The sequence below is a fragment of the Phalacrocorax carbo genome, chromosome 6, assembly GCF_963921805.1.
Source record: "Phalacrocorax carbo chromosome 6, bPhaCar2.1, whole genome shotgun sequence".
Classification (NCBI taxonomy): Eukaryota; Metazoa; Chordata; class Aves; order Suliformes; family Phalacrocoracidae; genus Phalacrocorax; species Phalacrocorax carbo.
The window spans coordinates 34583482-34610735 of record NC_087518.1 but is presented as its reverse complement, the minus strand read 5'-3'; the positions used below and the strand labels follow the sequence as shown (position 1 = coordinate 34610735).

The 27254-nt window shown below is 42.7% G+C and overlaps 1 protein-coding gene across 17 annotated transcripts in view; it reads right to left on the bottom strand.

The window, feature by feature from the left end:
* Positions 1-1079: 1079 nt before the first annotated feature.
* The window catches only part of PRRC2C (proline rich coiled-coil 2C), a 75562-nt gene continuing 49387 nt past the window's right edge, over positions 1080-27254 (bottom strand). For 2 of the 17 annotated variants that reach the window (XM_064454616.1, XM_064454619.1), the window contains exons 23-36: positions 23494-23583; positions 21674-21775; positions 17288-17498; positions 16162-16365; positions 15373-15494; positions 14671-14807; positions 12666-12900; positions 12082-12204; positions 10258-10476; positions 9384-9458; positions 8154-8257; positions 6298-6424; positions 5111-5347; positions 1080-2955 (exon numbers count right to left, since the gene is read on the bottom strand). In XM_064454616.1, coding sequence (XP_064310686.1) covers positions 2692-2955; positions 5111-5347; positions 6298-6424; positions 8154-8257; positions 9384-9458; positions 10258-10476; positions 12082-12204; positions 12666-12900; positions 14671-14807; positions 15373-15494; positions 16162-16365; positions 17288-17498; positions 21674-21775; positions 23494-23583 — 2250 coding nt within the window. In that variant the 3' untranslated portion in view covers positions 1080-2691. The remainder of the gene's footprint in view (positions 2956-5110; positions 5348-6297; positions 6425-8153; positions 8258-9383; positions 9459-10257; positions 10477-12081; positions 12205-12665; positions 12901-14670; positions 14808-15372; positions 15495-16161; positions 16366-17287; positions 17499-21673; positions 21776-23493; positions 23584-27254) is intronic. The other 15 variants (XM_064454623.1, XM_064454632.1, XM_064454626.1 and 12 more) reach the window with 12 other exon arrangements.

Here is a 27254-nt window from a genome sequence, read left to right as displayed (position 1 = left end):
CCACTTGTCAGTTACTTCTGCCCCTTGCTCCAGCTGTGGATTACAGCACCTTTATTTACTCCATAGTGCTGCAGTTTTACTGGAACCCCCGTAGAAGAACCACGTCCAGCTCCTCTGGTGCCCCCAACATGATGGGCTCCTGCCCCGCCACGCGCAGGCAGCTCTGCCTGCTCCCACCCGCCCCAGGGCTGGCAGCAGGACCCCAGACCAAAGGCAAAGCTGCACGACTCCAGGCGGTGCTTGCAGAGCCGCCCCGACACCCGCGGCTGGCTCGCCTTCCTTAGTATCGCTTGGAGGTGCTGTGGTAGACAGCACCATCTCCCAGGGCAGGGATTACTTCTCAGAGAGCAAAGAGGAGGTCTCTGGTGTTTGTTACGAACCCAGAGTTCCCTCTGCTGGCCAGCTGAACTGATCCTGCCCCTCCGTAACACCCCAGGGCAGGAACCCCTGCAGCTGCAGGGCTGTGAGGACACGTTTGGTTCTGGCCTGCGCTTAAGGGCACGAGTCAGTAATTGTGCGACTGGAACATGCGGCAGCGAGCGCGCGTTGCCTGCGGCGAGCTGGGAAGGGAGCGGCTGGGGAGCAGCGCAGAAGGAAGCCCCCCGCTCCTTGGGAAGGCTCACATCAGGGCTCGCTCCCGCACCCCGCTGCAGGGAAACCTTTTGCTTTCAGCAGCCCCTTTCAGCGAGAGGGCCTGTGCAGCCAGCGCCTGCCATCACCCACCGGCTAACAATGACCGTAACCAGCTGGGTTCATCCAGGTCTCCTCCGAGGAGCAGCTCTTCTCTAGGAAACAAAAAGCAGGGCTCCAGCACCACGCAGCTCACCAATGCGCCGGAGGCGTAACATCTTGCGAACACGACGGGCAGGCTCCTTGCAGAGCTAGATGGAAGCCATGTCCTGCGAGACCTTTGCTGGAGAACGGGATCAAAAGTGCCGGGGGAAACAGAAATAAGCCGTTTACAAACCATTTTTCTTTAGAAGTCTGGTTGTGAAACACACTCTTCACTCGGCACGTGGCGTTCAGGTGCTCTCCTTGCATCCTGCAGCACTCTGCTAAGCATGAGATTACCCAGATACTTTATTTAGAGAATACTTTATTAGTTTCTGTAATCAAACCCATGTAAATAAGACCGTACATATTTAATACAGTGCGTTACCCCTGTACAAATGGAAAAAAAATTAAGTTTAACATTTCTAGACCAATATGGCTGTTAATTTCTGTACAATGCCAACTCACACTACAAGTGGGATACTTTTTTCCAAAGTTGACATCACAGCTAGTTTCCAAAAATTCAAATTATATATATATTTATATAAAAAGATAACCAATAGCGATTCACTAGGCATCAATAGCAGCAACAGCCTTTCCAGGTTCTGCAGTCATTTGAACAAAATTATACACATTAGACTTTCGACTCTTCCTTCCAAAAAATGTAAAAAAAATCCCAGAAAAAAAAAACCAAATTCTGCTACTGATGTGGTACCTGGTGCTTTTTATTAGCTTTTTCAATCATTGTCTGGAAAAAACCTCTAGAATAACATTATTAAAAACAGCTCCAGTATAGCACAGTCACTACTACATATCATAAGCAGGTACAGGATATCTTACATTCACAGAAGTATCGTACAGTACTGTCCTACAGCTATAATACTAGAAGATACAATTAAAAAGGCATTTATTTGACTTGATTCTACTTTCCAGCACACTGTGGGCAAGGAGGTGGTGCGACGCAGCTCTGATATAAAGAACGCCCCTTTTAGAGAAAGCTCTCTTTAATCTGATAAGGTTCTTTCATTTCGTGGCACAGCTCTAAGTGCTCATTGCTGTACGCGGACATAAGCTGAAAACCGTTTAAAGATCACTCGCATCATACCAAGACAGCTGGACAGAGGTGAACGGAACAAACCTGACTATTGATGCAATGAACCTTTCGACTCCAGAGGTGAGCGACTGAGGGGGGCAGTGGGTGTGGAAAACACAGGCGGCCAAGGAGCATTTTCATACGGTGATTTAAATACAGCGTATTGTCATCCAAGAAGCAGCAGCCAGCAAAGCACTGCCTTCAGAGGGAAATTCAACATCATCAGTGTAACTCTCTGCGTTACGTTAGGTTACATGTCACATGGCAAAGGCGATTTTGCCAGCTCTATGAATCCCTCTGTATTACAAGATAGAAGCTTCTTAAGTTATTAAAACCTTAACACATATTACTCGGCCCAGCACCATCTTCAGATCTGCATGTTCTCATGCTCATGGGTTTATAAAAAGATAAATAGTAGCTGAAGATCAGAGCCTGAAGAAAATAAGAGCATTCACCCTGTCAGCTAGGAACATGCCTCCCCGACCACCTTCTTCCCCGCCGTTGCTCTTTCTCATTCCTGCCCCCCCGCGCCCCACCCCCCCTTTGGGAAGCATACAGGTGTGTGAGCCAACACACGTGCACACGTGTAGAACGTGCACACGCCAAAAGCAGCCTTCATGCTGTTAGAGAAGACAAGCCCAAAGAGCCTAGAAGCTCAGTTGGATACACAGCAGTCTGCATTTGTCACTGCTGATAGCTTCTATGTCCCCTTTACGCTGTTCAGAGCCCCGCAGGAGAGACGACTGTTGTCCCCTGGGCTGCAAATTCATGCTGCTGTCATCTCACCCGCCCTCCCCTCCTCCCCCACCTCCACAGAAACACAGCCTTTAAGATTTTGTTTCTTCGGTTTTGATTGCTTGAGGTTTGATTGGTCCAGTTCTAACAGGTTTTGTTGTCGCAGCAGGCGCAGGGGTAGGCTTTTCCTCGGTTTTATCCTGGCAGACTCCTGAAGAGTCGGCAATCGCCTCGGCGGGTTTGCTCCCATTCTCGTCCACTTTCTGCGCTTTGCCTCCTATGGGTTTGCTCTGCTGCTGCTGCTGCTCAGAAAAGAACCTCTGGGTGGACTGAAGTACCTCTGCTCTCTGCTTTGCCTTAAGAAAGGGAGAAAATATGTTTACTGAGGGCATGGGAATAAAAGTGACTTCACAAAAGTAATTCCTAAATGAAAGAGGAAGGACTGATCGCTGCAGCCAGACTTCCCCAAGAAGGCAGTGTCCATCCAGTCGCTTCCCAGATGTCACCACATCTGGCTGCTTGGCTTCTCAGTAGCAGCTTACATCATGCTCAGGCTCCCCCTGCTCTTCCTAATCCTCACTCCAGAAGAGAGGATCAAGGGCAACAGTTTGAAGCATTACCTGACATCTTTTTTATGCCATTATTACTGCAGAGCTTAAGAAGTATAAACACTGCCTACAGCAGGCTCCAAACCGGAGATTCACACCTCAGTAGAAGTCAGATGTGACCAGAAGGCACGTGCGTATCTGCACACTGCCCGTGCCCTGACACCACCGTTGGCCCTGAGGGCCATGCCAGCTCCAGCTGTCGCTTCTCCTGATGCACGGTCTGAATTTCTCGAGCGCAGGGGCCATACAGCAGTGGCAGAACCTAGTCCAAGCACCCACATTTTCCCCCTCTGTTGCTCTGGACACAGACTTCAGAGTCTGCAACGGGGACGCAAGGGAACTGGGTTCAAGGTTGTGTTACATGCAAGCTGAAGCTGTATCTGCTTCCCACTCAAAGCAGGCGCTCATTCCAGGAAGCACAAACCACTGCCCAGCTTCCTTCAAATCCCTCCTCTGAATCCCACCGGTAATCTTGACTCGCACCTGCAAAATTCAGCCGTTGTGACCACACACTGCAGTTACAGTTTTACACTGGACCTTTCATTTGTCGGTGAAGTGCTGTGCAGACCAGACGCCTCAGACCAAGCACTTGGCTTTCCCACCCAGACTCAGGCAAAGCAGAAGTTGCCGTAAAAGCTCAACCTTCTGGAAGCGGCACGATTAAGCCCAACACAGTCAAAGGCCTTTTTTAAAATTAAAAAGGCACTTCTTAATAGAAGGAACCCCAACTACAGTACAGACCCTAAGCCTCCATGCACCTAAGTATTTTATGCTTTTTAACAGAAAATCAGGCCCACACACAACAACGAGGAGGACAAAACAGCAAAAGCCTGGAACAAGAGGTCTTGGCTTTAATACTGTGTAGTTGGTCCAAGTAACTCAAACAGTAAACAAACCTGTGAACTCTGTTGTGCAGGACTGCAGCAAGTTTCTGATTTTACTAGAGCCACATGGACACCTGAAATCTTTTGCATAAATTTCAGCCACCCCCTGAGGTTAAGGCTAGAAGGCTGAATGACTTGATCACAGGTAGCCAAGCGTGACAGAATAACTCACATTCTTCTGAACAGTGTTTGCAGGGAGATCCAGAAAACCAGGACTGCATATTAGTATTTGCTGTGACTGGCTAGATTCCATTCACAGCAGAGACTCAAGACAATATACTAAGCATCACCCTGTAAGCCTAGAGCTAGAATAAACCGGTGGTAGAAAACTAAATGGACCAAATACCTAGAGTTTAAAGGGTAAACAATTCCCCTGCAACCAGACACAACCAAGAAAAAACACACTCTTCCTTTTACACCTCAATGCATGTGTTACAGCAAATGAGTTTGCCTCAACCTGAAGGGTTCCAACATGCTTTAACAAGTTAGATGACGCTTATCACCTGCTACTGAAATGCAGCCACCTCTTCTGTGGAGTGCACCATGTTACTGCATTCTACCACAGAGAATTCATGACATGCATTTCAAACCACCGGGAAACAAATCTCCAGAGTCACCAAGGAGCAAGGCTGGCTGGAACCACAGGGTTCCTACTGCTGCTCAGAGCTGGGGAGGCAGATGAGAAACAATAGCTAACAGCCAGGCTTCATCACTCGTTCAAAAAAATCTAGGCTCTTGAAACCTAGCTGTCAGATTGCCTTTGACAGCAGTGCCAGCTTCACAACAGCTGACCTCAACATCACTTGACAAATTAAGCTCCCACACTTTTTTTTTTTACTCTAAAGTTGTTCTTAAAAAAACCAAAAACCAGGGAAGGTCTGGGTTCAGTTGTTAAAGGCCCGGCTACTGGCTTCAGGTCCAGAGGCATTTTAATTAAGACATGATTTGCAGACACATTCCTGCCCTGCAAGCTGACAAGACTGAACCGGTGTTAACAGCACCGCTGTTCAAATACTAACCTTCATGCCTCGTTCAGCCTTCATCGCAGCCTGGGCCTGATTGCCTCTGGCTCCAGATACTGATCCACAAAGACCTCTGGCCACAGGTGGTAAATGAGGGTGGCTCATAAGGCCTGTGGTCATCTGAGACGGCATCTGACTATGCGGTACTATTGGCAGCCTCTGAACAGGCGCTGGGAAGGTGTTAGTATATGGGGCTCTTACCAATGGAGGGAGCAGGTTAGGCTGAGAGAGGATCTAAGTGGGGGAAAAACAACAAAAAGACATTCCGCAGTTAGAAAATTGCCAACTAGATTGCATGTTGGCATTATCTTAAAGGGGAAAAAGTTGCTGCTCTGCTGTCAAACTGATGTCAAGAAAATAGGCTTTTATGTTAAGAGGCCACACCTGAACTCCAGAAAAAAAAACCAGCCCTGTAGTGCTGCTGTGCCTGAAAGTAGTACCAACAACTGAGAACCAGCATGTAATAAGGGAGAAGACCCATGCAAGGCAGTGGATGAGTCACTAGTGAAAGGCAGCCCTGGAAAGGCCAGGTAGTTTCTGCTGGCGGCAATCCAAAAAAAATCAAATTTCAAGTCCTGCAGTCAAACACTCTAAATGCTAAAAGACAGAAATACCCTGCCTTTTTAGAGAGGCTCCATTGCCCTAGCAGCCTGGCTACAGTCACCTGTAACAGGGATGCGCCACCCTTGTAAGCTGTGCTCCCTGGAATGCCAGAAGCCCTGCTTTGTATGGACTGGATGACATCCAGAGATCCTTTCCAACCTGAACTGCTCCATCAATACTCCAGAGCTTTAAACATTTCGAACATGCACTGGGACCCTTCTGAGACACAAAGCTTCTCCCCTTCCCCAGCCAAATAATCTGTTTATGCGGTGCATTACAGCTGCATGGGGAAGCCAGCAGAACAACCGTCTGTTCTACGGCATTCACAACTTGCATTCAATTCCTCAGTGTGCACAAAGCTCTCAAAACACACCACAAAATCCACACTTCTAGTTAGCAAGGTCAGAGAGGGTTTTTTTTTTTGGCTTTGACCTTAAAATCAGTTCTCTCATGCCATTTAATTTTAAAAATTCCATCTTGCATCTCCCCATCATAAAGCCTGAGGAAACACAGCCGAGTTACTGACTGACCAGGTCATACAAAGAAACAGATTTGTTTGTAAGAAGCCACCAGTCACTTACCTGTGGTACAAATTGTGCGGGAAATGGCTGTGTCATTCTCACAGCAGCAGCTGCTGACTGAAACTGCTTCTGGTAGACAATGCTGTTCATTTTATTGGACTGATTGTTAGGACTTGTAGAACTGGCCCTAAAAGAACAGGACAGCAGTTAGGACCACACTAGTGCTCTTGTTCAGAGAACGTTTCTGCCTTCAGTTACAACTTAACGAGAAATTCAGCATTGGAGGGGGAAAAATAATCCCTTAAAGAAGCTGGTATCAGTTATTCTTCTGTATCCACTGTATCAGAACTTGAGAATGCAAAGAGAAACCATAATCAGAAATATTTAGGATATGGAAAGATTCCAGGGTAAAGTGAGTACGAAAGGGACCTTTCCCAAAAGTACTCAACACAAATACTCATGTGTGTTCCCCCATCCCTGCTATCTTATACTCAGTCCTACCCCCTTATACTGTTTGCTCTATCGTGTCAAGTTCAGCGCTTGTCACAACAGGCATTAAGCACGCACAGCAGAAGCTGCCATGTGCAGCTGCTTCCACTTTGACCTGTTGTCAAATGTTTCAAAATGCACTCGAACAGATCTCAAGAATTCACAGAAAACACTCTCCCTGTTTTATCTGGCTAAGAGCATAACCCTCTGTTAGAACTTAAGAGGTGCTGAATCACCATGAATTAAATGAAGCCTGAAAGGTTATCTGGGGGAAAGGCACCAAACAGTCCTCAGAGGAAGAGTGAACAGCCTTCTTTAGGAAATGGAGCTTGATTTACAGAGAGTTCTCATGCAGAGTGTGCGGGTGATACACTTAACATAAAATGAGCAGTGGGGCACCAGTGGCAAGAAAGCCAACTAAACTCAATATACCCCAACATTTTGTAAGCTTAAAGAAGTCTCTGTTTAGTTTTCACTTTGAACTCTTGATATCTGTTATGCTTTTGTTGATCTTCCCAGTACCTCTACAGTTAAGCGCAAAAGCTTATGGTAAGAACCCTGCTTTGGTTGCTAGGAGAGACATCTTGTGTAGAATCTTCAAGATATATACCATCGAGTCAGTTGTCCTAAATGCTGACTAGCTTGCAAATTCAGGTTTCTTCTTCCTCATCCCTTCACTTTTTTGTTAGGTGAACTAATGGAGGCATGACTTCAGCATTGAGTTCAAACCCATTTCCACTTCACTAAAAAAGCCTGAACACTGCCAGTCTGCTACAGTGAAAGCCACCAAATATAGCTAATATGCATGGCAGCATAGCTTTCAAGATCTACCTCGTAGCAAAGTTCCATTTTCAAGTTCCTTCAGCCCACTAATAACTTCACCCACAAGCAGCCCCAAGCAGCTCACCATGAAGTGCACCCGCATATGAGCAAGATTCTGTTAATTCTGTCAATCAACCAAGCAAACCTGCAAACAGCTTACTAATTTCACTTGTGAGAATCCTATAGATTTTGCAAAGATTCTTAGATTTCCAATAGAATTGTTGCCACAAGTGCGGCACGAGCCTGTAAGAGTTTTTACTTTGAGCACTGCAATTAAGATCAGTCACCTTAGAGTTCCATCCCAAAGTACATCTTCCCTGCCACTTCTGTGCTTTCCTGGTACAACCCTAGGTCATTTTACAAGACTTGTTAAAAATATTTTTTTATTAAACAAAACCAAACGTTTTATTTCAGAGAGATGTACTTCTGGCCAACAATAGCAGATCTGATGACCTACTGGAATGCTGTGTTTAAGCTAAGATTAAGCATTGTATTTTATACCAGTAGCCCCCCACCTCGTACCTTTCAGAATTGGCTACTCATGCATGACTACGTACATTTTCTAGCTGTGATTTCAAGGAATTTCGAGCTTAAGAGAGATTTACCGGAAGGGACTGGAGGTCGGAGTAGTACTTCTACCAGTAACTGGTGGTGTTCCAGGTTTAACGTCAATGCCACCTCCAAAGGCCTTCAGATCCATTTCCGATATCTGAAAAACACAATTGACACGCTAATTCTAATTCAAAGAACAATCACATTTACTAAGTACCTGTTAGCTTACCTCACATTTTTCTCAATGAAAATAGGTCACTTAAGTGGAGGTGAAAGCCAGATTGCAAAATGGCTTCTTATAATTAGGACAACGCCAGCACCACGAGCACCTCTGCATACAGTTTTCCTGCACTATTTGGCACTTGCAACAATGGTACTGGCTTTCCAAATTGATCTTTCTGCATAATGACGGGGATTTGTGACTCATTTCACATACTTGAACCTAAAAAATGTTTCAGGGTTGAAATTTCCTCCCCCATCTCAGATGCCACATGAAAATATTTAGATATAATCCTGAAAAATGCTTAAGTGAACAATGCCATAAAATAATCCAGTTCTATTTAAAAAACACAAAAGCATAGCAAAAATGGAGCTGTCATTCATGCAAAAAAATCTCCAGACTAACTGGAGCAATGAATCTTGCATGTTATTTTGCATATACACTCAGCAGAATAAATGAGTCTCTGGAACGCTACCCTTCAACACATGGCCACGAAGCATAACAGCAACAATAAATCAGTTAAAAGTGAGTGGCTGTCTCAGATTGACTTGCTTTAGCAGGAATACGATGGAACCTTTAACAGGGCAGGAAAGTCACCTAAAGCCACCGTCCCACTGCAGTTCTTCCTGATTTCTTGTTGAGATGAGTGATCATTTTCCATTGACAACTGTAGCAAGAAACACACTGCTGCTTGGAAGATGGGCTCATAAAATTGTAAAGGTGAGAAGATTTGGCCAGATCCTATGAAGCTAGAAAACTGCATGGTGCAAATAATCACCATATACTCTGGTGGGTGACAGGATGATCTAAGTGATATGGAATTTGAGTTGCCATTACTGTCCAAGACATGGAATTAACGACAGATTTTTCTTATCACAGCTGTAAATCATTGGGACAGCAGGGTCATTTTATATGCAAAAGCACCTTAAAACCTAGGCCACAAGCTGTAAGGATTTCAGGTGCAGCTGCAGGGCTAGATTACTCCCTGCACTGGGGAAAGACCTTGTGTGTCTGACAGAAAGCTTAGCTGTGTTCATGTCCAGTGTGATCACCCACTGCTCACCTGAAAGTATGCTGCAACTGCGTTGTGCTGCACACTATCCGAAAATCCCAGGTGCCTGTAAATCTGTGATTCCATCTAAGACAAGAGACCTTGTGATTGGAAGCCAGCTCCACACATCCCCTCATTAGCAATTACCACAGCAGCTCCAGATAAAGGAGGGAAGAGAATTCCCTCCTAGGTATTCAAGTTTCTTGCACTGTTTCAGTGTTATCTCCTTACTGAAGCTGTCACTCAAGGACTGCTGCAAGATGAGCTGTTTTTTTTGTACGCATCAAGGGTCCTGCCTTGCACAGTGCTACGTTCTCAATGCGCACCTTGCTGTGCTATTCAGAGAAACAGACCCCAGCAACATTAGTAGAGTTTAGTTCTTGTTTAAGGTCACAGCTGATACAGAGTGAGTCCACTGAAGCCCCTAATACGCCAGTTCATTGCACTGGAAAGACTTGATCCCATACAACTTGTCCCAGTATGAGACCAGAAACAAAGTGACACATGCATGACCAGAAACAGAATCCAGCCCTGACAGTGTAATGTCATTTGCCTGCTGCTCTAACAATGGCTCTGTACTACTTTCTACATGGCTTCTACATGAAATAGTCCATGAAGTCATTATCAAACTAGGTATTCCCACAGTACAAATGGACTAGTATTGAGTTAGCTACAAAAACTGAGCTAAACCTTTACAAAATGCACAGACCCAGTCATTAAGGAACTAACCTTGACTGCCTTTTCTGTCTTCCCCTCCCCACCTTTTGAAGTCAAGGCAGAGTTTTAGATGCAAGAGTCAACACGAGTTGCCGTGCTGATTCTATAAGACAGCAGACAACTGTGCTTTGCATTAATTTTTGTACTGTAGATCTACCAATATTGTTACCTTTCCAGTTGCAGCAATCATGCTGTGCTGAGTTCCTGCTGGGATTAATCCTCTGAAAGGCTGTGTTACTTGTGCAGGTCTGCTTAGATTTTGAGCCTGCGCTTGCGGTGGTGTGTGCTGTAGTGGTGGTTGTAAAGACTGGGGTAGGGCAATAAGCGGCTGTGCTGTGGATCCAAAGTTGGGCAAAGAAATTTGTGATCCTGGCAAAGGTACCGTCACCTGGGGGAAAAAAAAAGTACAAAATCACCAGTAACATATATGCAAGGGCCATTATTTAACCTTCTTTACTAGCTCTATGATTTCAGCTATATTCAAGGTAAATGCTGAATAAGTTCATACATTTACCCAGAGAGCTGCAAGCAAATAAGTGAATTTATTGTTTAGCCTATCTTTATGAGCAGTTCTAATGGCATTTGGGTCTTCTCTTTTCAGAAAGAAAGTTGCAATGCTAGCTCCTAACTCCAACATCATTCAACATGATTTCATTGTATGAAGAAGTAGATTTCATCCAACCCAGAAAATAAAAGTAGAATAAAATAGCCAGTTTGGGGGGGTGTGGGTGGTGGATGGGGCTATTTACTTCAAATAATTTCAGTCATCATAAGGACACTGTTTGGGATGAAAACTAGATTTTATTTTCCAGGAGTCCCAACAGCCAGCACTCTGAGCTTAAAAACAAACAAAAAACCAAACCAAGAAACAAACACCTACACCCCCCCCAACCCACAGCCTGTCCCTTGCTTGTATTAACTGGGAGTGCTTGGGCCAAAACCACCACAGAATGGTAGTGATAAACATGAAAATCCTAGAGCAGTGACCTGACCAGCAGGAGTTACTGCATTTCCTATTCTGATCATCAATCCAAAATCTGCAAAATTATATTCTGAGTGTGACTAGAAGAATGATGTGATATTGTCCAGATGTGAGAGACTTACTACAGTTCTGCTCTGAAGGGTAATAGTATAGAGCAGCCAAGCTTGAACACATTAAGAACACTAACCCTTCTAAAACATCCTTTAAACTTTATGCTAGATTTCCAACAGATGAGATGCAATTTTTTTTAAGACCTCTAGATTTCTGTACTAGCAACTTTTCACACATATGAAGCAAGCCATTTTAATAAACCAGTCCATCATAAGATTTTTTTTTTAAAAAGCCACTTAAATAAAAAAATTGAACCAGAAGATGGAAACCACTAGACAGCATCCTGTAAATATGACAGAATGCTTGCACACATCAAATGAACAGTTCTTTCACAAAAGAATTAAAACACCTTAAAATCACTGGAGTTATTTTACAACCCTCCTGAAGCAGGTTACTGACTTCGCTGTCCTGTTTACCTCGTATGATCATCCATCTGCCGACTTCTCATTTGTGTTCTTTGTATTTTGATATTGTTGACATATGTAGCAGCTGAGGTTTAATCTCAATGAGATTTGGTGTTAACAATTTGGCTGCACTAAGCACGCGGAGCTTGCCTCTCTCCACCATCACTAACTGGTGGCCTTGCCCCCATAAAGGCAGCATATGCCTCCATCAATTACCAATATTACTGTCCCAACCAAATCTTTGCCTGTCAAGGAAAATTAACTTAGTAACAGAAGGATGCCAGAGACAAATGATCAACATGAACTTGTAGGCTCTCCCAACTTCTCAGCAATTCAGTCTTTCGGTGCTGCTGCAGTAGTTCTCCTTTGCTATCAATTTGCAGCTCTTGCATTTTGGAAGAATTAAAGATTGTCTCAGTCCCTACTTGCACCCTGACCCCACAAAAACCATCATCATCAACATACTTTTAAGAAGAATACAATTTAGGAAATTTACCATGCCATAGTTTACCTGCTGGAGAGCACTGGGAGACTGTGCGGTGTTGTAGAAATTGCTCTGGCCAGGCTGTTGAACTTGTCCAGAGTACAGATTTGAAGCCTGAGTGAGCGTAGCTCTGGCCTAGGAAGAGTGAGAGACCCCATTACATTAAGAATACTTAAGAGAGCAGTTCTGAGACAGCATGGCACATCATTCTATATTTCAACCAGTACAGCAGAAACCACAGAACAGGAACCTGACAGCATGAAGGTTTCAGCTTGTGATAAAGGTCTCATTTGCAACTAGTAGAATACCCCGTTATTACCTACCATAACAGAAGTTAAACCTGAAGCTCCAGTTCGTGATAGAAACGCAAGCAGCCCTATAGTTGGGGAGCAATTCTCAATTCAGAGGTTATGCCAATGTGCCTTCATGAAACTAAAAGAACACACTCTTCCAAGCCTCTGAAGCTTCCTGCCACCTTGACTACCATGTAATTATCTCAGAGGTGGGCTTGTCCCAAGCTGAGCAATACCTGAGTTATTATTGCATTATTTGTATCAAACCATTGGAGAAGTTTTGCATTTTGGAGTATTTCCTACCTGGAGAATATGTGTATCAATAAGCTGAGAGCCTCCCAGTCCTGAAGCTTGACTAAGTTGATGTTCGTATAAGATCGGAATAGGTTGTGTATTAGAAGTCTGTTGAAATGCCAGGCTTGACTGTGCCTTAGCAAGCTCCTGGTGCTGTACTGCTGGGAAGTTGTGTAAGGCTGTACCAGACAGAACTACTGGTGATGGCTGAGACAAACCACTTTGCATAAAAGCTTGCTGGGATCTGCAAGAGATTGAAGCATTATACATAAAAATGCAGACAGAGCTCAACAATGAGCTGCCAAAAATAAGGACACAGGTTATATTCTTTAAACGGAATTAGAATGCTTAGCTCTATTGAACAGATTTTCACATGAGAAAGGTAGATTTTTCTATTTACTCTGCACACAACAAAATAATAGATGCTACTAAAGGCCACAGGAAAAAACGACCAGGCTTTTTATTTAAATCTTAAAGTACACTTAGCTATATTTAGATGTAACATACAGAAGCTACCAGTTCTTAATTCCTGCGCTACAAGGTAGGACAATGGGGAAGCACCGCATGTGAATAGTTCCACTTAGTCATAAAGTAACCTGCTTTGTTCTCTTGACTTCACAGGTCTCCACAGTCCAATTTTCAATACTTACAGGTTAAATCACTGGACGCTGTTGGCTTCAAAACAATAAGAGACAGACACCACAGCCTTTAATTTTAACTAGATATTCAACTCCTTTGTCACCAGCACAGGGAAGTTGCAGTTTGTGTAAATGACAAAGACCAAAAACAGTGCAGCAAAGCACCACAAATTGTTTTAGTCCATCAGAAGTATTTATCTAAACATTTCCATTAAGAGCCTGCCCAATAGCCACCTTCAGACTGAAGAATCTGAGTTTTTAAATAAATGACCCTCTCAAAGCTCTTCAGCTCAGAGGAGTGTTTTTGATGCAAAAACAGTTTTCATGTTATCACTTGGTCGATATGTACCAGCATAGCACTAGTCCTGTTAATCTGTTATCAGGCAAGCACATGGCTGCCACGCTAGAACACCCAGGTTAGCTTTTTTCCTCTGCACCTTTAAAGAAGTGGGAAGTGTTCATACTCTTAACAGCAGCACAACCCAAAACTCCATTAACACTGGGTTTGTGATCAGATCAGCCAGAAACATTTATTTAATCTGGACTACATGCTAGACTGATTGTGTTTCTGCAGCTAGCCGACTGTTTGCAACAACTTTTGTCAGCTGTGGCAGGACAAGCAATAATATATGGTCCAAAGTCAGCCAAGCACAGTCAGGATACATAGGTAGTCAATTAAACCTGCTGTGACTTCAGCCTTCTACACTGCAATAAGCAGGGTTTTCTACAACACATGCAAAACCCTGTAATTAAATTTCCAAATAAACTTTCTCAAAGTGAAACTTTTTCAAATTGTCAGAATTATACTACTGTGAATCAGTTTTGACAGGAACTGCAAGGAAAGACTTGCAGTGGAAATCTGTCTTGCTATCTATGTCATTTGAGAGATACTGGTCTTTCCACTATCTTTTGTAGCAAACAAAATATTTATTCTAAAAATATACTCTGCTATCCCCTACAAATCTAAAATTAAGTTTCTACCACCCAAGCATTCAAACTAGGATTTCTAAGTGTTTCAAGACTCCAATGTTGGTTTGATTAGAAAATGACAAACAAAAATTACTGAACTAAAGGGACAGACTCCCCTCTTTCTCTTCTCTTAGTATGAAAGACGTTTTCAGCTTTTTAGACAGGTTTTGTAAAGATACAAATATCATGCATAATTTTTGAACCCACCATCTCACAATTACATCTGCCCACGCAGACTAGCCAGACCAGCCATATACAGAGTTCTCAGCCAGACAAAATGACAAAAGATATTTTGGGGAATACAGGAAGATGAGGCAGCTATTGAGCACAGAACCTAAGTCTGCAGGGAATCAAGTTCTGTAAGTTCTGCCACTCAAAAAACAAAAAAATCTGCATGCACTACTTACCTATAAGGTTGTAAGGAGGAGTTGAACAATTCTTGGGCTTGTGAAACAGCTGGTGCTGCTCCCAAACTCAGCTGAGCTTGATGCTGTCCTTGCAGAGGTGCATAGATCGGGATGGGGATCTGCTGAACTGAAGCGGGCTGCATAAAAAAAGAAACCATTAAATATTATGTAGAAAAGCTACAGTTAAATGTGTGCCAGGATTTGTGTAAAAAGTAAACAACAAATGTCAAAACCCAATGCTGCATGCAGAGCTGGTATTGCTCCCATTCAGAAAATTACTTTCTGGCTGATTTTTGCCCTTTTCCTTGCAAATAACCACCAGAAACCGAATTAATCTTTTAGACTGGTGTACAAAACAACTGCACAAGATTGCATACAATTTTCTACGACAAAAGTTGAATGAGCCTGCACTAACATAGTCACATAGACACCTCCCATGAATATGCACTTTTACTTAAAGTGTATTTGTGAGTGAGAGCTTATTCTCTCAACTTTCATGACAAAGGCTTTCATTCTCAGGAACAGCAGAGATCAAACACCTCCTGCATGCACCGTATTTAAGTAGCAAGGGCAGGCATGACCTCATTTTTGCAGATTCTTTAGTCCCATTCTTTCCCACCCCCATTAGCTCAGTAGTAGAGCATTAAAGGAAATATGGACAGGGAGGGAGAAAAATAAAAGAGGGAAGAAATCCCCAGATACCTGAGAAAGCCCTGGTTGAAAGCCTTGCTGCTGGGCCAGAGAAGGTGGTGCCAAACGTGCATGTTGGGTATTGAACAGATGACTTGTATCCATATAAAACGCTGGGATTTGAGCTGTAGTACCTCAGGAAGAGCAATACAATTAGTACCTGATTCCAAACATCTCCCTGCTAGAAAGGTTTTCATCATGAGTTAGAGATGCAGCCGCTATCAGTACTTCCCAGCGTGACAGCTCCCAGACATACAGGGAGAAGAAACAGAACTGAAGAGCTGGGTGCCCAACCAGCTTTGGTATCTTTTTCCAATTCACCCCCAGAATCTACCAGTCTTGCATATACACCTTCACTCCCACACAGTTCCTGGGGGATGAGCAACAGATTCTTGTCAAAACAGGCATTTGGAAGGGGAGTAACACGCTATACTGTCATGTAGTTTAGGTTAACTATATATAGGGTTTTCTTAAAAATGCCATGACTCTAAACTACTGTAGGACTTTAAGAAGTCAAGACAGTCATTCTCAGTCTTAAACAGTGATTTACAATTCTGCAAGAGAAAAACAGTACATCAAGAGATTAAGATTTATTTCCCTCAAACTAACAACACAGCATTATCTTTATACTTACTCATAGAAACTTGCATATTGAGAGTAAGGCACAGTTAGTGAATATTTGCTTACAGAATGCTTTCCATCATTCTGCCTTTACTGCAGATAAAACCAGAACTGAATTCAACTCTCCAGCTTCAGAACTCCAAAAAGCAGACATGTGGCTTCTCGGCCAAACACTATTACCTGCTGCCGACTGAGACACATAGACCTGGGGACTTTGCTGTTGCTGGGCAATGAGGGATGGCATGCAGCTCAGCTGGGAAAAGTGACTGGCAGAAGCTAGGCTGCTTGTCTGCAACTGCTGTGGTTTCACTTTACATATATTAGGAGGGTCTGAGGTGCTTGCAGTCTTTGTACTCAGCGAAGAGGTTGTGTATGTTCCAGCTCCTAGGAAGAGAGAAGCAAGCCATACATCATAAAACAGCTAGGGACATTTCAAAGCCTCATCTTCCAGTGGTTAAAGTTTTGGGACAGCTATGCGAGCACAGCCACAATGGATTAAGAACACTGAAACCTAATGCAGCTGTTTCCATCACTATAAGACAGACAGGGAGGACAACTGTGTTAAGTTCACTATAGGAAGCCATGCAACTGTAATACATTTCCTTTCTCAACTACAGGAGAATATAAAAATACTGAAGTAGCCATCTTGGTTAGTTATGCAATGAAATCTTGCAATGTATGGTGGTTGTGCCTGTCATGGTTGAGAGCCAGGCTCCAAAGAACGGTCTTTTTCAAGCACTTCAGCTAAAATCTGGGCATACATTCTAGTATTCCAAGGTATGAATATTTCATCAGATATAGCACTTTGTTTGCTGCAAAGACCAAGGTGGAAAACAGCACTGTTTCTGAAAAGCAGCTGGACATTTGCTCTGCCTCGTGTGAGGGGGTCTTGGTATGAGCTGTTGAAGCTTTGACTCCAAAGGAAGAGCACAAATCAGAGTGTAACTAGTTGGATATCAGAACTACCATCTGCTCCAAAATCTACTTGCTTGCCTTCATTCAGCTGAACAAAATGAAGCCAATAAGGCAGCTGACAGAAGTTCATCTCCTCTTGCACGTCCACGTAAGTAGCATAGGCAGAGATGTGTTGTCTTAATATTGTTTTCATCTGACTGAAGCGAAACAGATCAAGTATCTCCTTGCTAACTGAAAGCTATTTGGGAAGCTGCTGTTCAGACCCAACATTTCATACCAGACTAAAACTTGGTAGTTTTGCATTAAACATAATCCCAAAGGGAAACTAATCTCTTGAAAAACATAACCAAAGAACAATACAACAGGCTAGTACAGTCTTGACATCCAGTACCTGAGAGCGAAGTTGTCGGTGTAACCGAGGCCACAGGAATAGGAGGCATTGATGCACTAGAGAAAGAACTGTAAGTACCACTGCTTGGCCCAGTGTTGCTGCTGCTGCTGCCGCCGCCGCCACCAGCAATGGGAGATGCTGCTGAGGTCACTGGCGAATTCTTCTCCCCCATGTTTGGGGAATTCTCCCATGCTTTGCGTGCAGACTCCATCTATTTAAAAGAAAACAAAATTTCCTCATCTATTAAGAAGCCTCAACTAGTCAGTCTTCCTCTTTTAACAGTTGTTTTTAGTTCAAAAGGCAAGTCAGGCTTCATGCGAGCCTCTTTTTTAAAAGTCACCATAATCGTGCAACTCTGTTCATGCAAAAAGCGTACAGCCTTAAGTTGGAGCTTCTTATCTGTTCCAACTGCACACGTGCACAGTTTGTCATCTTAACATTCAATGCTCAAAAGAGAATTCACTCACACTAATTTGGCTTCGTTTTGTTTGACATGAAGAGCAAAAGACACAGTGAGCAAAAGAAAGGTGAAAACCCCTCCAAATATTTCCATGAAGTCCTTTACTTACAATTTTTTTTTTGGCCATTTATATGAAACAGCCCCTTGCTTTCTTGGTAAATCATCCACTGAGTGATAACCAAAAACACCTAGTGCACACTTAAGTAAACAGAGTAGTCAAGTTTAGACTTCCAAAGCAAGTGCTGTTCAAGAACCAACCATGAGCTGACACAGCTTGTGCACACTGCTTTATGTTAATGCTAAAAATGCTTCATGTTCCTCTATTTCTTTAATAATTATAAGTTTGAGTCTTACACATCAAGAAAGAAGAAACTAAGTATCTTATGCACAATTCTCTTCCACCGAAGTGGAAAGAACTAGTGTATTACTGCACCCAGTAACAATCTAATTATTGCTACATTAGGCACACAATGCCTAATCTTTGAACTCAGACACTTTGAGGGACTACTGAAAAGGAGATATTGATGCTCACACTACACCCACTGATGTAAAGGCTCAAACACAGTACATGGACTTCTCTACAGCTGTCAGCTGCCCTCAGCCTTCTAGCAGAGCTGGATGCCATAGGCTGAAATTGCTCATCTGGCAGACTGCAAGCTTCTCAATGCCAGGTGCTCTCTTCAATGATGTATCTCCAACAAATCTGACCTCACTGCCTGGATCAATAGAGCCCCCTACCTGGGACCTGTAGTCTCTGAAAGTCGTACTTTCAACCTACCCCCATTTTACATGAGTTAGGCACAGTCTGGACAGACCAAATATGAGCTACGTTATTTTTCCCGATGCTTCCGAAGTAATCAAAAAAGCAAAGCAATATCCAAAGAAGTGGTAACAGGTGATCAATACAATACACACCCACACGGCAAGTGGAGTTCTGTGTTCCTCAAGAGGGTAAAGGGGGAGGAGGGAAACTGTTACACATTAAATCATTTGGAGGTTAGTCACTTATTTTTCTTTTTGGGACCATCTTCCCCAGCAACCATTCTCAGTTTCCCCACCACAGTATTTTCCTCCAAACTGGTTCTGATTCTTGCAGACAGGGCAAACTTCAAAATTTATTATTAATCTGCTGGACAGGATTTTGCTTAAGGTGGAGTATAAGTACAACTAGAGGCTCTTTTCTGAACACCGCAGGCTCTGGTAAGACATGGTAACAGTTTTGAACTGCACTGGTATTAAGAGAAAGTGGAGAAATACCTGTGAATATCTAGAGGTGGTGTAGAAGCTTTGTTCAATGAGTTTCATGGTGCCCTGGAGAAACTATTGATAGCAAAAGCTAGAGTCTACATACTCATTTTGTCTTCCAAACCTAATCACTGCCAATATCACAGATCATCCCACACACCTACCAACTTTCGATAAAGGGCATATAACAGAGTCCTGAGTTTTCTAACGGCTTTGCTTTTAGAGAGCTCCTTAACAATCTCTAACTTCTTAAGCTAGAAAACACATGCAAAAGAGACTGGTACTTTAGTAGCACCTATGCAGCACCATCTACAGACCAGATATAAAGAAATTAAGAGGCTCTAAATTAAGTGAGGCTGGGAAAAGTACTGTAATTTCAATGCTCACTCAGCTGTGGGAGAAGAGCACAGGTTGGAGGACCATGGTTGCTTGAGGCTTCTCTTCACCGTTGACTGATTGGGGCCTTCACATTGTAATAATGGTCCAGTATGTATTACTCCAAAACTTATCTGTAGACAAATACCAGTGTACATATCCTTAAGGATGCTGAAGTTTAAGTGATCAGAAAAAGAAATTCAAAAAGTGTCATATTCTGGACCAGATGCCGATATAGGAATTTTAGATGGAACCCTAGAACATGGAAGAGAAACTGCGTTGCCTGGCCAAGACTGCTTTGGACTTTCTTTTGCTCAGCTCCTTACCTACCAAATAGCCCTATCAGCTAAGTCCTTAAGAGGATGTCTGCCTTAGCAAAGGTGTCTTCAGCAAAGTTATTCCAAGGAAACAAGAGGTCTATCCCATATGAGCACTTTTCACCTACACCCTGGCAGAATGAGCCACAATCGCTCCCACTACTTGGCATGAGTTCCCTGCCAAGTTTCCTCACAGACAGCTTTCTGTGATAGGGGATGGAAGAAAGAGAAGAGGTAAGGGCTATTCCTTGATGGAGGCAGAGTGTGGAGATTTTGTTCTTTTCAGGGAAGGAAAGAAATGCTTTCCTCTCTGTTGCTCTAAAAGTACCTTTTAAAAGAAGAGGCAAGGTAGAGGATGAAAAGGATGAAGAGGATGAAAAAGAACAGCTCTGCTCTGTCTGGACCAGAAAAAGCCTGTTGTAAAAGTGATAGTCTCAGCACATGCTTCAAAACAAACTTGTTGCCTTCACCATTTGCAAAAAGGAGGTAAAGCTCCAGTGCCTGGAATAGAGAAATTGGAGACAAAGCTGCTTCCAAATGCCTGTCCACTGAGATTCTAGTGAGAGTGTTCTTCAAAGTAGCCTCAAAACACGGAACATGTTTTGTTAGCACACATCCAAGATCTATCATCCACTGAGAAAGCAAACTACCAACACCAGAACAACAGAAAGAAACTGCAGGACAAATGACACAAACACTGCAGTTTGCTCTAACTGAGCTGTGTCACATTCTTTACAGCATCATGCTATAGCAACATTCCTACCTGTATTACATGTGGATCAGATATCCAGCTCTAAACAGAGACTGCTATTTTATAAAAATGCTTCAGGCGCCAGAAAGTCTGATTATGGTAACTTATTACACAAGAATGCAACACACAAGCAGATTTTTGTAAAATTACTTGTCCCTCTCCAGCCCTCTCCCCATTTCTGCTGGTCTGTTGTTCTAAAGCAATGTTACATTTTTTTCAGGAAATAAAGTGTTAACAGCAGAAAAGCAAAGACTCAACAAGAGATCATTAATAACTATCATCTGTAGAGAACACAAGCAAGCAGCCGTCAAACCATGCCAGTGAGATGCAAGTCTCACTGGGATTGACAAGCAAGTTTCTCCGAAGTGTTAGTTCTGCATCCAATCCCTAGTTTTGTTTATTCTTTCAAAAATTTAGAGAAACTAAGTTAAAACATTACTCTTCCTTAATGCTAGAAGCAGCAACAATATTTCTACTGGTTCAGTCACCTGCAGCCCCAATCACAAAGCCCATCTAGGACACAAAAAACCCTATGACCAAAAACTTCTAAGGATACAGTAGCAAAGCTAGAACCCAACTCCATGTTAGTGAGTTATACAATGCACAGTCCAAAATCCAACAAAATGTGAAAACACCATTAAAAATATTCTACACACTTGCTCTACACTGGAGAGCGGAAAACAACAGAACATTTATAACACAACAGAACACATTCTGACTAGCTGATAAAACTGCTCTTCATAGACACCAACACAATACCTACATTTCATTATTTACAACTTTAGCCATCCAGCTTAAAACCACATTATCACTGCACCAAAAATCTTACAGCTAAGAAGAAATCAAGCTCGGCTTACCAAGCAACTCCTTACAGCCTTTAACACCACATCAGGCAGCTTACTTTAAGCTTAAACACTCAAAAAACCTCAGTCTAATTCTGATGGTCTGTCATGAACACTATGGTACAATGCTAAAATGCTAGGATCTTTTTTTTTTTTCAGGGCAGTGGGAGCCAAGATTGGTTGAGATGCCAAGTGTTAATGCAAAACGGGGTTAGAGATTTATAATCTAAATGCATCCTTTAATAGAGTCTTGTGTTTCAGCCATCCGTTTATATGCAAAAGCAGTTCAGCAGAGGAAACAAAGGAAGGCTCTAAAAAAAGGTTCACCAGCAAGTTCTCCATTAACTTTTTCCCCTGCATGCAAGAAAACGACCCTTAGAGGGATGTGGTACATACCTTGAGGGTGAGTTCGACGGTAGCGGGAGAAACTGGAGTTAGGCTGGAGCTCTGTTGTAGAGTCTCCCTCCTAGGGAGGGGAAGGGTGTGGGGCAGGGGCACCTGAAAGGCAGGCAACACACATCACATTCTAACTACGTCTACTACAAAAGCCCCAGAAAAGCAAAGCTCAAGCTTTAAGTGAGCTACAATTTCTTCAAGGCTTGAGCATTTGGCAGGGATTTTGATAAAATAAGGTGAAAATTTGGTAGGCGGGGAAAGGCCATCCAGCAGGTGCTGAGATGCTTCTCATCTCTCTTTAAGAGGCTGAAGACTAAGGTTCTAAATTGTCCAGGTCTTCTGCATAAGCAAATACCAGTTTTCTGCTTTGGGATTTACTTTAAAGTACCATTTCAGTTTACTGATATCCAAAAATTCTTCCCAAGCCAAGTCTGGCCCCTTTTGTACCAATACAGTACATGGGGCTTCATGACCTAGAGTTCCGAGATGCAGATTCTGAAAGGCAGAAGCTATAAAACTCCAAAGTCACAAGACTGTGAAACAAACCAAACCAGATTCGCCATCCACTAACTAAATTCAGTTATTTTCTCTTCCAAAAGATGATAGATGTGAAACTTAAGGAAACAAACTTGACATAATGCTATTGCTATCTTTGCCTAAGAAAACACTGATGATTTCCTAGAAATTTTAAGTGAAATGTATCAAAAATACTGCAGTGGCCAGTCTATTACTTCTGACCATTTCTTTCTCCGTTCAGAGCACGGCTACCGGACTTCCGCTGGATGAGATAAGGCTAATCCAAAAGACAGAGGTACTGAAGCTTTAAAGCAGGTGATAGCACAGGTCCTTTGTGGCCAGCAGCCCCCATTTCCTGTGTCGCAAATCCAACTCCAACACAACACAGGGGAGCATATACCAACATCGTCGACACAGAATTCAGTCTTCCACACTAACCTCCAAAGGCACAAAACGCAACACCACCAGAAAATCCAGCAGAGGAGTAAGTTCAACCCGTATGGCTTCAAAACTGCATTAAAGGATGCTGCAGGAAGCTGAAAAGCATTTCTTAAGTGGAATTCATAAGACATCTTCATAAAAACCTGAGATCCTACTGTATGATTCTTTCCTCCCACAATCAACGAGTGACTCACCTCTGAGTTAATTCTATTTCTGCTACTCAAACAACAAAAATGGCAAGATCCAAGTTCTCCACCTGACAACCCAGCACACTCAAGACAAACTTGGCCTTGCCACAAGTCACAACCCAGCTGGTCCTCTCAGTCACTACACCACACTCACACAGCCAGGATCAGTGGCTTTGAGGACTGCAAACATCTGATCTCTGTATCAATGGAACAACTGAAAGCCTGCTGTCTGCTTTCAGACTTCCTTTACGTGCAGTTGCTGTGATTTCAGGCTACAGTTCAAAAATTCTTTGTTTGTAAAAGCCTTTCTTCAAACTCACCTACAGAGCTGTGCTACTGGTACCAGGTTCAAGTCCCAGTGGCTGCTGAGAGCACAATCCCTCATTATGCCTCTATTTGCTTTTTTAGAATTGCCCCTAGAAACATCGTTTCCACTTCCTGTGCTCTTTAGCTCATTGTGGCTGTTCAAAAGACAAAACACACCTGAAGAACTCCAGAACAGGTATTAGTCAAACCAACTGTCCTTCAGAGTAAGATTACTGGATAATGCGCAGCTAGTTAACATGAAAGAAATCCTAGTGACTTGTTTACCGAAGGCACTATTTTGTGCTTTTAAAGAAGTGTGTAAATATTTTCTTGTCTTCAAAGTCAAGACGATCACTGCAATAGACTTACGTTCGTCACCAAAGTCTCCTCCATTTTTGTACTGCTAGTTGCCACTGTGTTAGGATGAGAAGAAGGTGTAGTGTAGTCTGTTACAGACTCCTGTGAAGAAAAATAATTCCATTAAAATATCTCCCTTACCTAAATGAGATTTAAATTGTTTGGACAGATGTCAGCCTTTCTTCAGGAGGAGTTCACCAAGCAACAGGAGATTAGAATTTCACACCAGTTTTTTCTTAGAAGGCATGTCCAGCAATCCTTGCTGCTGAATTGCTACCGAGGTCAGAAGAGTTCTTGGGAGGTTAGAGTTTACCTCATGACCTCCCAATGTACATCTGGAGTCAAGTGAAAATACAGTCTGCAAAGCACGAATATACAGAGTGATGTACTGCTTGGGCACTAGACATACTGAACTGTGATGGTGTAACCAATTATCATTTGTCACCCAAGATGCTTTAGCCACCTGTGGGCACTTTTAGCCTATTTAAAAAGTAGAATGTATTAGCTGAAAGCTTTCTGTAGCTTTAAATAAACACAGAAATTTCCTGCATAAACCTATGACAAGTAAGGCCCTCCAGATTAAAAACAACACACAGGGATGGTTGCAATTTGCAAAACAAGTTTCTTTCCTTTTAAGTGTCTCTGAAAGTCACAAGAGACAGTTTCTCTGAATGGTGAAGTCTACCTCCCGATTTCTGCACTGGGCAGTGATTTCAGGGAAGTCAAGGGCTGAAGTTTCCAGCCTATCCAGAGGATTTCTTGAAGTGTATTTTGGTTTTTTTACAGTTAAGTGGACTTTAATGTGCTCAAAAAGCAAGGTCCACTTTCAGGTACCTAGCAGTAGCTAGTGACTATCGCAATTTTAAGTATAAACGGCCTGATGGAAGTGTCTCATAACACTGCCAACTCTCTAGAGAATGACCTACAATGAACAAAAAAGGCACTTGTACTTCTGTAAAGCCATGTTGAGCACTGTTTTTCAGTTCTTCTCACTGGATATCTACTGAGCTTATTCTGGGCAGGCAAACAGATTTTTTCAGAACACAACCCAGACGCTTCCGTTGTTTAAACGCTGTGACCCTGAATTAGCCAAGATCCACTCTCCAGCAAGTACTGCAAACTCCCAAGTTTTACACGTCTGAAGACCAGAAAAGGCTCTAACATTTTTTAGAGATCCAAACACCAAGAAGGAACTGAAGGACAAATTAGCAGCAGAACTGCTGATGAGTGCCTGGGCTTGCCAACACAATGATTTTGAAGGCACAAGCCACATAATGCTTGTTTAATTGCATCCAACTGGTATGATAAGCTATTAAAAAGTACATACTCCATTTACTCCTCACGCCTATGGCAACATCTCCTAAAAGGGCAATTAAGGCATCAAGATACTAACTGGAAAATAACAAAGAATCTTCCTTAAAAGGATGAGCTCATTTTGGTAAAAGACAAGGACAACAAGATAAACCATAATGGAGTGAGAGAGAGGACACAATGTGCACACTGACTGATTTTTGTATTTACGAAGGAAACAGAACTATTTTCTCCACTTAGTTATTTCCTTTACTTGGTAAACTGGTGAAATGAGATATACGATGTTTTAAGATGCTTTACTGCATAAGAAAGAGGAAGTTTTTAATATAGCATTATAAAAACTCCTTCAAGGTTTGGATGCAAATTTTACAGGGTCTCAGCACTAAAATTCCTTGCAAAAGAAATCAGATCAAGACTATTGCTAGCTTTCTTGCTTTGGAAGCTTACAGCACAAAAATGCTTTTTCAGTAGAACGTAAAACAAACCACCATGTCAACTCTTGTGCCCTTAGAAGTATATGTGCAATGCTGAACCATCCTACAAGGACGAGTTACATGCTGAACATGCAGATAAGACAATACTTTAGCCAGAAGAACACCACTTCATAAACTGTAGGTTAACTACCATCCTTCTAGGAATCTGTTAGCTGTGGCTTATCACCATTCAAGCTTTTGTAATCCAATTAAAATAATTCTCCTGTACAACTGTTTTACTGAAGAAACCAACTGATTTTTATAAAAAGCTATACATGCTTTTTTTGAGTTATCTACACATTATTTATACCAGAAGAAAAAGAACAGGCAAACTTTTTATAACTACCTACTTTGCCCAAAGAGAAGAGATCACAAAACCTGAAGTGACTTTATGAACAGAAGGACAAGTCACACCTCAGAGCTGACCTTGCTACAAATGATCAGGGTACTATATGGGATGAAATAGCTATTTGATTTGTTCCTGATTCATGTAAATCACCCAAACCAGAGAGACTGTCAGATACTCAGAATTTATTCTCAAGTACAGCCTGTGTCCTTTTAGACATCATCTCTGTAAGACATAGCTGTTACCAACTACCTGTGCAAACATTCCATTGCCATGTACACAAGCAGGTACTGATCGTTCCTGTGATTTGAAAGCTTCAATACTTTAGAGACAGTAGGGTGGGGAAAGGCAAGGGGTAAGGCGTTTTACCTGACTCAGAGGCTTTGCTTAATTTCTGCTTAAGACTAGGAAGAGGAATATTGAGACAGCATGTAACAAACTTGAGTCTAAACTCAAACTGCTTTACAAACACGCAAAGTCTCAGACATCGGATTGCCTTTACTCCAAATATACCGCAAAACCCAAGAGAAACAGCTGCAATTGCTTCAGAGTATTGTGCTTCTGGTCTACACTTAAACATCTCACCAGTATGGGTTGATTTATATTTATACAGTTTCTAAGGTAAAACTGTCTGGTATGATTAAATGCACATGTTCTTATTAGGATGTCTGTTTTGGGATGGATGGGGTATTCTTACAAAGCTTCTGCTTCTGAAGGAGGACAGCCAGCTCGACTTTTGCAGACATTTACATCACCAAATACCAAAAAGTGTGCCTTCCTGGAAGCTGAGCAGTAGTGTCTGGGAAGGATGTTAAAGTGTGTCAAAAGCTAAATCATTTAGGTCTGCTAAAACTTCAACACTTGACACTGAAACACGAGATTAAAAATGTCATCACTTCTTCCCTCATTAATGAGCAATGGAAAGAGTACAAAGACAAGAGAAAGCCGTTGCAATACAAATCAGTACAGGAACTCCAAGGCCAGAGCAGTATTTGAACCCATTTTAAAAGCCACTTTAAAAAGTAGTAAGACTGGTTTATTTCTGCAAAATCTAGATGAAGCTCATCTTATACAATAAGTCTGCAGGTTGTTGGTTCAACTTCCACAGAATTAAATATAAAATATGACCACCCATTTCCTAGGAAAAAAACCCACAACTATCAAAAATAAAAACCAAAACCAATGATACCAAGCTGGGAGGAGCAGCTGATACACCAGAAGGCTGTGCTGTTTTCCAACGATACCTGGACAGGCTGGAGAGCTGGGCCGAGGGGAACCTGATGAAATTCAACATGAGCAAGTGCAAGGTGCAAGGTCCTGCACCTGGGGAGGAACAACCCCATGCACCAGTACAGGCTGGGGGCTGAACTACTGGAAAGTGGCTCTGTTGAGAAGGACCTGGGAGTGCTGGTGGACAGCAAGCTGACCATGAGCCAGCAGTGTGCCCTTGTGGCCAAGAAGGCCAATGGTATCCTGGGATGCATTCAAAGGAGTGTGGTCAGCAGATCGAGAGAGGTTATCCTCCCCCTCTACTCTGCCCTAGTGAGACCACATTTGGAGTACTGTGTCCAGTTTTGAGCCCCCCAGTTTAAGAAGGATGTGGAACTCCTTGACCAAGTCCAGCAGAGAGCTACCAAGATGAT